The following is a 13,869-nucleotide window of genomic DNA, read 5'->3' on the forward strand; positions in this document are numbered from 1 at the left end:
ATAACCAGCCCTTTAATAGTAATAATCAGTGCTAATAATAATCAATGTTTAGGGCTACTCTCATTCCCCCCCCAATTTTTTTATTGATTTCCACACACAAACAAATAAACGAACATAATAAACGAACATAAATCATAACCTTATTAAAACTAATCTTATTAACATTGTTAAGTGACTTCTTCCTATCCCCCTAGTTGAATTTCATTGCATATCCTTTTAACGGTTTTCCAAATTCTTATAAACTTAATCACTTAACATCTTTCTTTCTTACCAATTCAGCATTAAACATATTAATTCATCACATTACATATTTAAATCCTAAGCCTATCTGGTAATTGCAAGCTTTTTCCAATTAATTTAACTTAATGTATTTAACTAAGTCATCATTAAATTTCGTCCATTCTTCCTGGTACTCCTCCTTTTGGTCATGGACTCTTCCAGTCAGGTCGGCTAGCTCCGAAAAATCCATCATCTTCATCTGCCATTCTTCCACAGTTGGTACTTCTTGCGAGGGCTACTCTCATTCTGACTCAAAGAAAAATCACCATTTTATAGTTCAAATCTGGAAAAGTAAATACAGTAAATGGGCAAAAGTACAAAGATTCACAAAATGTTTAGGGGTTTGCGTACCCCTGCATCCCTCCAGGAAAAAAAGCACTGATAAAAATAATAATTTCAAGACACGCCTAAAGAATTGCCTCAAGTTTCCTAGACCCCTGATCTGGGTAGGCTTAAGCCTTAAGTAAGGATCTTTCCTGGCCAAAAAGAGGGCAGTGAAGAAAAAGGTGCCTGATTCGGATTAAGTTGATGGATTATTATGCCGAAATGGCAAAAAAAGGGACCGGAAGAATCAGAAATCAGGAAGCCCAAATTTGAATAAGGCATGGGATGGAATTTATAATTTATCTTTAAAAAAATCATTGCAAACAGTTAAAATCGTTATTAGGATTGGAATAACACTTGTAGTTAAATGGTGAATTTTGGATAAAAGATTTGGATGTGGGAGGAAATGACTAACAATGGGAGACCCACAAAGGGGAGGAGGGAAGTCCAGGAGATTCTGTTGGAATTTTTATGATGTATGTTGGATATGTGGTTCTAAAACTTTTAATTCGAAAAACCAAATAAGTAAATTTATTAAAAATAAGAAAAGGTTCCTGCTTGATCTCTGTAGGCGGGAACTCCCCGCCTTGGCTGCAGGGGTGACAACTTGAACGAAATGTTGGGGCTTCCAGCAGTGGTGTAGCGTGGGGGGTGCAGGGGGGGCCAGCCGCACCGGGCGCAACATCTGGGGGTTAGGGTTAGGGGGCGCAAATCCACGGGTTAGGGGGCACAAATTACTTGCCTTGCCCCGGGTGCTGACAACCCACGCTGCGCCACTGGCTCCCAGGTAAAGCTCTTGCCCCACATAATGGATCGATGGCAATGGCCATCAACTTTGGGAAGGGGGTGAGGATTGGCTCCTACGGCCAGCTGGGCTCTTACAAATGTGGGAACAGGTATTACCGGTATGTGGCACCTATGGTGGGGGCCGGCTCACGAGGCAAGGTGAGGTGACTGCCTCAGGCGGCAGGATCTGTAGGGGCAGCAGATCCTGATGTCTGTTGCTCTTCATGTAGGTCTTCACTCGCCCCTTTTCCCCTGGTGGGGAGTGGGGCCACTGTTTTGTGGTTTGCCTCAGGTGCCGAAATGTCTTGGGTCAGCCCTGCCTGTAGTGGTGCCAGTTCTGCCTCCAACTGAGGCAGATCTCTCTTTTTTAAAAAAACAAATATTTATGCTTTTCAGGTTTCTACATTTCACTCATTTTACAATCGTTTTAACATTTCAAAACTTGACTTCCTTCTACCTCTTTCTGCAGTTCCTTATATTTATTTTTAATATCTTCTGCATATCCAAATTAACTTACCATATTTTTCCGTATATAAGAATAGGTTTTCTCCCTAAAAAATAATGTCAAAAATTAGAGAGGCGTCTTATACACGAATATATCTCTCCCCCTCCCATTTTCTTAAATCTGAGTCCCACCAAATAGGGGGCATCTTATACATGGGGGCGTCTTCTAGAAGAAAAAATACGGTAATTTGCTCATTTATTCCCCCACTTTAAATATATTATACTCTTTTAAAACTGCAGTTTATTGCAATAATAAGGCAGGTTGAGTGGGCACATGCGATCTCGTAAGTAAATTGGTCCCAGTTTGTTAAGCTTGTGCACTGGTTTTCTCTGGCAATAACAGCTGGATATTTCAGGGGAGGTGATGGTGGAAGAGGATGATTTCTTCACCATCTACCACAAGGATTGCCTGGTCTGGGAAAGTTGTTATTCCTTTACCGTTTAGCATTTTCCACTAGGATTCCCTGGACAGGATTGTTCTTCTCATTTTAAACATAATTTCAAAGTCATAACCCCAAGAACTGCCACTCCTTGTTGTGAATGGGGATGGAGAAATAAAACAGTGATAATTCTGAAATGGCGGTAAGGAAGATGATAATAGCAAGATGCTTATTTTACTATCAGCGTTTAACCACAATGATTGCCTAATGTAAGGGTTATTATTTTTTAATATTATATTTAATGTAAGAATAATCCTGAGATGCGGTAATCCTTTAGCAAATGGTGATGGTGAAATGTAACAGCGGTCAGCCTGAATATAATAATTATAATAATTTTACTATTACTATTTCTTCACTATTTGTCGCTGGGATTCTGTTCCTTGTAGCAAATGTTTATGATGAAATATGGTAGTGATAATAACCCTGAAGTAATAATGTGCCCATTCAATCACCACTAGGATTGCTGGGTCTCAGGATTCTTGTTCTTATTTTTGATTTTATATATCTTAAAAAATAACCCTGAGACTTAGTGATCCTGTTGGTAAATAGTGATGGTGAAATATAATAGTAGCAATCCTGAAATCAGTTGGTTCTTGTGGTGATGGTGAAATCGTAATAATATTACAAATACTAATCTGGAGGCCTGACAATTCCTGTAGTTAACGGTGATGGGAAAAGTTATAATATTGATTTTTTTTATTGTGACTGTACAGTCATACCTCTGGTTGCGTTCGCTTCATGTTGTGGATTTTTGGGTTGCGAATGGGGCAAACCCGGAAGTGTATACTTCCGGGTTTCGCCACACACGCAGAAGCGATCTGTGCACTTCACGCATGCACAGAAGCACTCTGTTACGCTTCATGCACACGCAGTAGCGGCACTCTACTTACGGACTTTTCAGGGTGTGAATTGCACCTCGAAATGGATCGCGTTCGTAAGCAGAGGTACCACTGTACTTTTATGTCAATCGCTCTGGAATTTTTTTACTGCAGGGTAGTGTAGAAGTAAAAGTAATATACAAATCCCCAGACCTTGTGGTAAACGATGATAGTAAAATAAATAATATTAAATTTCACCATAGTTACTGTCGGTTGGAATTGCTAGGTTAGGGGAAATAATAATAATAATAATAATAATAATAATAATAATAATAATAATAATAATATAATAATAATAATAATACAGTAATCATAATAGTAATAACATTTTATTTATACCTCGCCCTCCCCAGCCGGAGCTGGGCTCAGAGCAGCTGACATCATATAAATAATACAATATACATAAAAAACAATCAATCAGTCAATTAAAATGCATCCCAAAATTAATTCAAATGAATTAAAATTAAAGTTAAAAATGAACAAATGACAATCCTCAGGTTAAAACTGAAAGTGGTTAATACTCGCCAGGACAACTGTTACCACTGATATTATAAGGACCTGTGAGCGGGCTGAGAAACCTCCTTCATGCTTGTTCTTATACAAAGAGAAAATGAGTCAGACTGAACCCTGACCAAAGGATAGTCGTCTGACACATATTAACAACTCTCTTAATTGTCTGTCAGTCTTTAGGCTGTCCAAACTCATGCACAAGATGGTGGTACTGGCATACTCAACTATTATTATTTTTTGAGGGGGGTGATGACTGAGCATGTTCAGTGGGTGTGGAATTCTGGCTAATTATTGGGGGAATGGAAAACAGTAGTATTGTAAGGTATTGTACATGCTGTAACATTTTATTGCAGGTTCCCCATAATAAAAATAACAAAATTGAGATTTGGCAATCCTTGTGGTATAAGATAATGACAAAAGCAGCTTTCCAAGTGGGGTGGAGCTGCTACAATAGCTTCCAAGTTCCTGGCAGGTGAGCTGCTATTGCTTATTGGGAGAGGGAGGTGTGAGGCGATGGGGAGATCAGCATGACAAACACACCAGCAGCAATTCCACACTGGCTTTTAGGAATGGTCGGAGATGAGATTAAGAAGATGGTCGGAGATGAGATTAAGAAGGGAGATCAAACCATGTTTCAATATGCAATGGTAGCAGCCAGGATATTGCTAGCGCAAAATTGGAAAACACCTAATATCCCAACTATTAGAGAATGGCAAATTAAGTTATTTGAGTACATAGAGTTAGCAAAAATGACACAGAAGATCAGGTATCAGAAAAACACAAAATTTATTAATGATTGGAACAAATTCATATCATACATGGAAACAAATTTAGGAAATATTAAAATTACAGTAGGTGTAACATAAAACCTGCGATGTAGAGATAAAAGTGGTAAAAAGATACTGCAGAAGAAAACGTTAGGATATAGCTCAAATCGGGGTGGGGGGAAGTCAGATTAACAATACAGTACGAATCAAGGCTCTTGTTGTGATTTATTTGTGCTTTTGTATTTTGCTTTTATTTTATTTTTCTTCTTTTTTATCCTTTTTGGACTGTTTGTGGTTTTTCTTTTTTTGATGTATTGTATGTTAGAAATAAAATAAAATTTAATTTAAAAAGAAAAAAGAAAAAAGGGGGGGAGGAAAAAAACCCCGCAGGAACTCGCGAGACATTTTCGTCTTGCGAAGCAAGCCCATAGGAGATTCGTTTTGCGAAGCACCTCCAAAACGGAAAACTCTTTCATCTAGCGAGTTTTCCGTCTTGCGAGGCATTCGTCTTGCGGGGCACCACTGTATAGGCATGTCTGACCAGTCAGGTACAAGCTGATTTCCTTGTTTGTTTTGTTTTAGTGTTAAGCAAAACAAAAGCCCTAAACAATTTGACATTGTTCAGAGCTCCGTAACTTGTTATGTGCAGATCTATTAGGTAAGGGCAGGCTTACTGGAATCAGATCATGGGTCCTTTTGGGGGTGTGTGTGCTCTAAACCCCAGAATAATCATGGCTAACTATTGCAAACATATTATGAATCATTAAGGATGTATGATGAATCGGCATATAACGTTTGTGGAAGGCTCTTTTTCTAATCAATTTAATATGAGAATTTTAGAAAGAAGTACCTTCAGGTGCCAAACCCTGGCGAGACTAATTTTAGTTTAGTCAAGGAAGACACTTAGTACTCTTATGTAACAGTACTGAAACTACGATTCCTTTTAGAACTTGCAATATAATCCATTTGCCTACTTACCATTACAAACAAGTGGATTATATTGCAATGTTGTAGATCGGGGTGGAGAACCTGCGGCTCTTCAGATATGGACGGAATAGAACTTGCATCATTTCCGATGCGCTGGCTGGAGGAGAATTGGAATCGAATATCTCCAGGGCCACAGGTGAAGTTAACATATGCAGTGCCTGCCTGTGTATGTTCACTCAGAAGCAAGTCCTGCTGAATTGAGTGGCTCTGTCTTCCAAGTAGATTAAATCGGATTGCAACTTATGGCAGTCTCGCTTATGTCCCATTGAAATCATTGTGGCAAGTTAGTCACGACAAGCTTAAATCCCATTGAAATCAATGGGACTAACTTTGGCTGCAATCCTGTGCCCTCTCACCTGCTAATAAGCTCCATTGAATTCAGTGGGACTTTCTGAGTAAACATGCATAAAATTGCACTGTAACTTAGTCTGGATCCAACATGCTGGGTTCAATTCTTATTTCCAAATAAGTTTCTAATTTTTATTCATTCATTTATTGCATTTACAGTGGTACCTTGGGTTAAGTACTTAATTCGTTCTGGAGGTCCGTTCTTAACCTGAATCTGTTCTTAACCTGAAGCACCACTTTAGCTAATGGGGCCTCCAGCGGCTGCTGCGCCGCCGGAGCCCGATTTCTGTTCTTATCCTGAAGCACTATTTCTGGGTTAGCGGAGTGTGTAACCTGAAGCGTCTGTAACCTGAAGCGTCTGTAACCCGAGGTACCACTTTATGACGAATCCGTTAGATAAAGAATTCAGAATAGCTATTCAGACTGCAGAATAGCACTATTTCTGGGTTAGCGGAGTCTGTAACCTGAAGCATATGTAACCCAAGGTACCACTGTATATCCCACCTTTTTTCTCAAGGTGGTTCTGTGGTTCTCCTGCTCCTCATTTAATCTTCACAACAACCCTGTGAGGACAGGTAGGCTAGGCTGAGAGGCATAAGGTCACCATGTGAGCTTCACGGCCGAGTGGCGTTTTGAACCCTGGTCTCCCAGGTCCTTGTCCAACACTAATTACTATGTCACACTGGCTCTCGGGGGAAATTAGGGCTGCAATCCTTTACACGTATCATACCTGGTAGTAAGCTAGGTCAGTAAGCCTGAACACGATGTGGTTTATCTCCAAGTAAACATGCATAGGATTGTATTGCTAGTCATTTGATTTTTTTTTTTAACTGATCACATTTTATGCTCTTTTTTTAATGCTACTGGGCTTTTGAGAATACTTGCTTTTTGTGCACCATGCGACGCCAATCACACACAGAAATTGTTTTGAACACTGGGTGAGAACGAACACAGATTTTAATGCTTAAATTTGGCAGGTTTATCTGCTGTTTAATTGTGAAGATTTAAATCCATCAGGCACACCTTATTGGGAAACAGTGTGTGCTTTAGCAATAGCCATGAGCATGTAGAATGTGTTGGCTCAGCAATACCAGTATCACTGCATGGTCAAGAACAGTTTCTGCCTACAAAACCGAGCCATGGCTGAACCATGTAATTCTTACAAACACACACACAAGTACTTTATGGATCCTAAAAAGCTACTAATAGAATAAGACTCTATGCATTTTTCTGGGAGTAAGCATCAGTGAACACAGTGGGACTTACTTCTGAGTAGGCATGCCTAGGATTGCATTGTTAGTTTGTTTAGAGGTGGGCGCTTCTGTCCAAGATGGGTGGTTAGTCCCATTGCATGAACAAAACACCTTTTGGGGGGGGGGTATGAAAGTTGTTCAGTATTGCAGCCTAAAATAAAATAAGTAAATGTTGCTGTAGAGAGCCAACGTGGCTGAAAGGAGAGAGAAGGATGCAGCTGCCTGGAGACAAATTATTTCCACCTTGTTGTTTGTTTTTCCCCTGTGTGCTTGCATTTCACTTCGCCAAACCTTCTTTAACGTCATTCTCCTCCCATCTGTCTTTCTGATACCCATCTGTTTAATCATTTGATTGTTTGATACTACCCAACAGCCTGTGAAACTGCCCATGTTTGGAACCCTGCTTTATTGAGTTGGGGGCCTCTTTGTTGGTGATGTCCAGGCTCTGAACTCCTTCTTTGGGGAGGCTCATTTGTGCACCCAGCCACCCACCGCTGTTCACCATTAGCCACCAAGGCAAGTCCCTGTTGTTCCAGCCTATGTTGACCTTGTGCTCCATACTGCTACCTCTTCTGCTGGTTACATAATGCTTCTGCTTATTTATTACTTAAAAGACACATTAAACCTCCTTTCAGGAGACATGCCTTCACAAGGAGACGTGCAAGACTCCAAAATGTGTTAATATGCAGCTGCCAAACCTGCACATGCACTCAAATCCTAAGACTCATCTCCATCAGCAGGAGTATTTGGGTATGGTTGCTTCCACTCACAACTTTTAAATGGACTCATGGCTTAAAAGGACACCATTTTGTTCCTGTGGAATGGGCGGTGAGATGATTGTGCTACTGATATTTGCAAATGGCTTGCTGAGCTTAAGCATGGTGGTATGGAAGGGGCTTAGAGCTGTAGATGAAAATGTCCGGGCCTTTTTAAATCCTTAACGTGTACTGTTGTTGCCGGCAGAAGTTTGGGAAGGTATGCCTTTTTAACAGATATTTTCACACCCCCTGTTTTGCTTCTTATAGGTACAGAAACTACTCTGCATGTGCCCAGTTGACATCCATGGGATCTTTCAGCTGGATGAGCGTCGTAGAGATGCTGTGATTGCTTTGGGGATTTTTCTAATCGAGTCTGACTTGCAGGTACAATATGCTTCTTACTCTAAAATGTGTTTGTTTACTTGACGGGATTTATACTCTGCCAGTTCAACAGCTTTCAAAAAGTTTTAAATCCTCATAAAACTAAACAAACAAACAAACAAACAGACAAGCAAACAAAAAACCATGTAATATAAAAGAGTAGCATAAAAGCAATATAGTGAAGTTTAAAGAGCCTGGTAAAACAAAACTATCTTCTTGGTCAGGGGTCAGCATCCTTTTTCAGCCATGGGCCGGTCCACCATCCCTCAGACCATGTGGTGGGCCGGACTATAGGTTTTTTGGGGGGGGGGGAATGAACGAATTCCTCTGCCCCACAAATAACCCAGAGATGCATTTTAAATAAAAGGACACATTCTACTCATGTAAAAACATGCTGATTCCTGGACCGTCTGCGGGCCGGATTGAGAAGGCGATTGGGCCGCATCTGGCCCCCAGGCCTTAGGTTACCTACCCCTGTTTTTGGTGCTGAAATCACATCTAGGTAGGTGTTTGGTGGGCCTCCTTGAGAAGTTCTTTCCACAGTCAGGGTGCCACCACCAAGTAAGTGCTTTTTCTTTGTAGCTGTTCACTGCATCTCAGTTGGTGGGGGCAGCCAAAGAAGGGCCTCCATTAAAACTCCTACTGGAATGTTTTAATTTGATCTGTAGCATCAGATTTAGTTAGCGATTTGGCTTTGAAAGGATATTAAAGCTGTGTGGCAATAAACATAATCAGATGGCTGTTCCTTTTCCTCTGCATGCAATATCTAGTTTCACAATCTTCTTGCCTTTGCCTTCAAAACTTTCCATGGCCTTGTCCCTTTGTATATCCCTGGGCTTATTTCCTGTTGCATCCTTTCCTGTGTGATTTGGCTCCACCGCATACCGTTGTCTGAAGATGTCCCACCTCCAGAAATCTCTTCGCTCAATTCCACTTGGTTCCTGGTACTAACTGCCTCTTTGAATGTCTCCTTGCACCCACGTGCTTTATTTCTGTTAAGTCCCTCCTCAAAGTTTGCATTTTTCTGGGAGACCTTTGTATCAGTCCCCTAATCCCCATGTCTTATCATAACCAAGGCAAAGTCCATGTAAGTGAAATAATCACATCTTCTTCCCCTGTCTATCCACCCATAAATTACCTGTATTCCTTTACTGTTTGCCTGAGTCTATTTTAGATTGTTGACCTCACCACCTTGGGGCAGGAACTGTCATACCGGATATTTGTAAAGCACCATGTACATAGACGTCACTGTGTTAATTTAGTAAATTAATTCAGATGGTTCTAAAATTTCCTCTTTCCATTCCAGCATAAAGATACTCTTGTTCCTTATCTTCTCCGGCTGCTAAGGGGCCTTTCCAAAGTCCAATGGATAGAAGAAAGCAATTCACGCAAAAGCAGAGGTGAGGTTTTAGATTCTTGTTGCCAGAATTTGGTCCTTGGTGGCCTTTTTTTGTGTAAGTAATTGACTAAGTTTTGTAAGTGCAATCCTATGCATACCTGCTCAGAAATAAATCCCATTGAGTTCAATGAGACTTGCTCCCAGGCAGTGTTATTTTGGTAAAAAGATGAGGTAAAAGGTAAAGGTACCCCTGACCATTAGGTCCAGTCATGGCCGACTCTGGGTTTGCGGCGCTCATCTCGCTTTATTGGCCGAGGAAGCCAGCATGACTAAGCCGCTTCTGGCAAACCGGAGCAGCGCACAGAAACACCATTTACCTTCCCACCGGAGCGGTACCTATTTATCTACTTGCACTTTGACATGCTTTCGAACAGCTAGGTTGGCAGGAGCAGGACCAAGCAACGGGAGCTCACCCCATCACGGGGATTCGAACCACCAACCTTCTGATTGGCAAGCCCTAGGCTCTGTGGTTTAACCCACAGCGCCACCCGTGTCCCTTGGAAGATGAGGTACTGGTACTCATATTTTGATAAAAGTGCTGTGGGTGCCAGCGTGAAATAGTTGCCCTGAGTAGCAAAGAAAAGCAGTGATGGTACTCTGTATAGTGGTACCTCGGGTTACGAATTTAATTCGTACCGGAGGTCTGTTCTTAATGCGAAACCGTTCTTGACCAGAGGTGCGCTTTCGCTAATGGGGCCTCCTGCCGGCGGCGCACGATTTCCGTTTGCATCCTGGGGCAAAGTTTGCAACCTGGAGCAACTACTTCCAGGTTAGCAGAGTTTGTAACCCGAGGTACCACCGTACTGGTGTACACTGTCACAAAAAGAAAGCAGTGCTCCCAGGTAAGTGTGTAAATAAGTGTTGGGGATTCTTTTTCAGCCCCACACGACATCCAAACTGGAAAACTAGCACTGTTAACTAATCAGAAGCTGATGCTGTTTTGATATTCTGGTCTATAAGCCATGCTTAAATTATGGTTTCCCATAGGAACATGTAGTTTAATAAATCACAGTATCTTTTTCAAAGCTGTGCTAGCAAGGGCAGGAATGAGGATCGGGCACACGACTAACTCTCAGTCCAGTAAACCATGGTTTGTCTGAACTAGACCTTAAACAATTTGTGACTTGTGATGGATTGCAGTTGTTGCTGTGTGCTAGTCATAATCTTGATGTGTCTTTACCATACTTGTAGGCATGCTTCCGATTCCAGAAAACTTCAGTTTCTGTTTGGTGACTTTGTTGTCAGATGTGGCTTACAGGGATTCTGTTCTGAGAGAACAGGTAAAATTCACCGGGAAAATGGGGCATGCACGTCTTGGGTAGTAAAATAAACATTTCCTGTATTAATCATAGTTCCATAACTTGTGTATCAACAGCTTTTTTTAAAAAAACAAACAAACCCTGAAAATATTTATTGACTAAGGCATCTTAAGTAATGACATTTGAACAGATATATAAATTATTAAATAATAATGAAATCAGGAGTTGTCTTCCTTCTTTTTCTCTCCCCCCCCCACCAGGGAATTAATAGTACAAATCCTTCTAAATGTTCTCATTCTTCAGTGTATTAATTACACTAAAAGTTTATATGGAGCAACTCATAAGAGGGCTTCTAAAATGCGGACAGTTTACCAAACTTTCTCCTTTCTGCTAACAATTCCTTTAAGTCAGCAGTCCTTTTAGCAGTCTGTTTAGGGAAGTTTTTAATGACTGATGTTTTAATGTATTTTTAATCTTTTGTTAGAAGCCGTCCAGGCTGGCTGGGGAAACCCAGCCAGATGGGTGGGGTATAAACAATAATTACATTACATTACATTACATTACATTACATTACATTACATTACATTACATTACATTACAATTCTACCATGCTGTAAAAAGTTGCCATGATGCTGATCATTGCAAAGTTCTCAGACCATTACAGACGGTTTTGGTGATTTTACATACATTGATTTCATTGACACAAATGACAAATAGGATCTAGTAGAATCTAGAATCCTATCATAGTAGAGTCAATAAGATCTACTTTTTTGTCCCCTTGTATATCAAGCAGCAATTGATTTCCCATATATGCTAAGGGTGTGAATTATCATATTTAAGGAACGTGTCCCTGATAAGAGCCCCTTTCAGAAGTGTTCCTTCACATGTTCACTGAGTACGGAGTAGGAGGGCATGCCCAGAGTTCCTTCTTCCAATGTGATGACCCTTGATCCTTTGAAAATGGAGCCTTCATGCACGCAGCTATTCATGTGTGGGCTTCCCATTCAGACCTGTTGCCAAATATGCAGAGGTTAAGAGTAGGGCTGCTAGGTGTGGTAACATTGGTGGGTTAGGCTTGGTACAACCCTGTTCCCTCTGCACACATTTGGTTAACATGTAAAGAGCACCAATGAAATTCGGTCTAAAGGAAATTGTTTTGTAAATGGTTATTTCCTATAATTATGCTGTCTCGGGATCTTCTGCGCACTTAATTTTAAATATTAATGCCTCCCCAAAAAAACCTGGCTGAAATTATAGAGTGCAGTGCTAAAATTCCCACTTTATCTTAGTGTTGCACCTTTAAGGTGCCATACTCTTGCACTGATTGCAAGATTGAAATTCATCCCATCTGTCGATTTTAAAAATGCCTGTTTTGATTATTTCAGATTTTAGAGGCAATTTTGCAAGTGATGCAGGTCCTCCTGGGAATGTGCCAGTCCCCAGAAATCCAGGATAAAGGTATTGAAAATGTTCCAGTAGGTGCTGCTGTTTTTATTATTACAAATGTAAATTCAATTGTGCGCTCTCACTCTCTAGTTACCATTATGCTGTATGGTGTACTTCACGGTGGGCTGATTTCCCCTGAAACCTGCTCCCTTGAGGTTCCTCAGAACATTTCTGAGTAGAACTTGTGGTCCTTTGTTCTTGCAAATTGAGAGTCTGGTTCATCACAGCACCCTCTTATTGGCTTCTTCCATTTTTCTGTGTCCTGATTCCTCCCTCTTCCGTCTCTTGGATTCACCACTGTGTACAATTACCATATTTTTTGCTCTATAACAGTGTTCCCCAACCTTGGGCCTCCAGCTGTTTTTGTACTACAACTCCCATAATCCCTAGCTAGCAAGACCAGTGGTCAGGGATGATGGGAACTGTAGTCCAAAAACAGCTGGAGGCCCAAGGTTGGGGAACACTGCTCTATAAGACGCACTTTTCCCTTCTAAAAAGTATGGGGAAATGTGTGTGCGTCTTAAGGAGCGAATGCAGGCTGCGCAGCTATCCCAGAAGCCAGAACAGCAAGAGGGATCGCTGCTTTCGTTGCGCAGCGATCCCTCTTGCTGTTCTGGCTTCTGAGATTCAGAATATTTTTTTTCTTGTTTTCCTCCTCCAAAAACTAGGTGCATCTTATGGTCTGGTGCGTCTTATAGAGCGAAAAATACGGTAATACAGAAATTACTCCTCCTCTTTCCCGCGGTACCACGCTCCTTTATTCACCTCATCAGACTTCTCTTTGGCTCTTAGGAACTGAGGTTGACACATTTCTTGGACTATATCACCCCTGACCTTTGGCCATACTGATTGGGGCAGATAAAAGCTGAACTCCAGCACCAGACTGGAGAAGGCTGATACGTAGGCTCAGTTTAGATGTAACTGGAAACCATGGCTTTCCGTTATGTAAATGAGCAGAGCTGAACCTTGGATTTACATGCCTCCATTCTCTGTCCTTTTTCGTGGAAATGGGAAAAAGGTCAGAAGCATCTTCTCTTTGCAGTTCCCTGGAATAAATGTTCCTGTGGCTTGTGCAAAGTCTACTTAGTGCGGGCACAGGCAAACTCGGCCCTCCAGATGTTTTGGGTCTACAATTCCCATCATCCCTGCCCACTGGTCTGTTAACTAGGGATCATGGGAGTTGTAGTCCCAAAACATCTGGAGGGCCGAGTTTGCCTATGCCTGACATAGTGAAATCAATTCAGGTTCTGAAAGGGAACCAGACAGGGGGCCTTCTCAGTAGTGGTGCCCTCCCTGTGGAACGGCATCTCTTCAGATGGCAAGGAGATAAAGAATTGCACACCTTTTAGAAGACACCTGAAGGCAGCCCCGTATCGGGAGGTTTTTAACGTTTGATGTATTATGTTTTTATATATTCTGTAAGCCGCCCAGGGTGGCTGGAGAAACCCAGCCAGATGGGCAGAGTATAAATAATAAAGTAGTGATGATGATGATGAAACCCCAGTTTGATTCTGATTTTGCTCTCAGTAAGTAGAATGTAAACAAGCCAC

At 41.3% G+C, this 13,869-nt stretch overlaps 1 protein-coding gene across 2 annotated transcripts in view; it reads left to right on the forward strand.

Annotated features, from left to right (window-relative positions):
• PI4KA (phosphatidylinositol 4-kinase alpha) overlaps positions 1 to 13,869 on the forward strand; it is a 95,729-nt gene that overhangs the window by 664 nt on the left and 81,196 nt on the right. For both annotated transcript variants that reach the window (XM_083478986.1, XM_083478985.1), the window contains exons 2-5: positions 8,102 to 8,218; positions 9,522 to 9,615; positions 10,806 to 10,894; positions 12,259 to 12,331. In XM_083478986.1, coding sequence (XP_083335112.1) covers positions 8,102 to 8,218; positions 9,522 to 9,615; positions 10,806 to 10,894; positions 12,259 to 12,331 — 373 coding nt within the window. The remainder of the gene's footprint in view (positions 1 to 8,101; positions 8,219 to 9,521; positions 9,616 to 10,805; positions 10,895 to 12,258; positions 12,332 to 13,869) is intronic.

The sequence above is a fragment of the Podarcis liolepis genome, assembly GCF_965112155.1.
Source record: "Podarcis liolepis genome assembly, chromosome: 15".
NCBI lineage: Eukaryota > Metazoa > Chordata > Lepidosauria > Squamata > Lacertidae > Podarcis > Podarcis liolepis.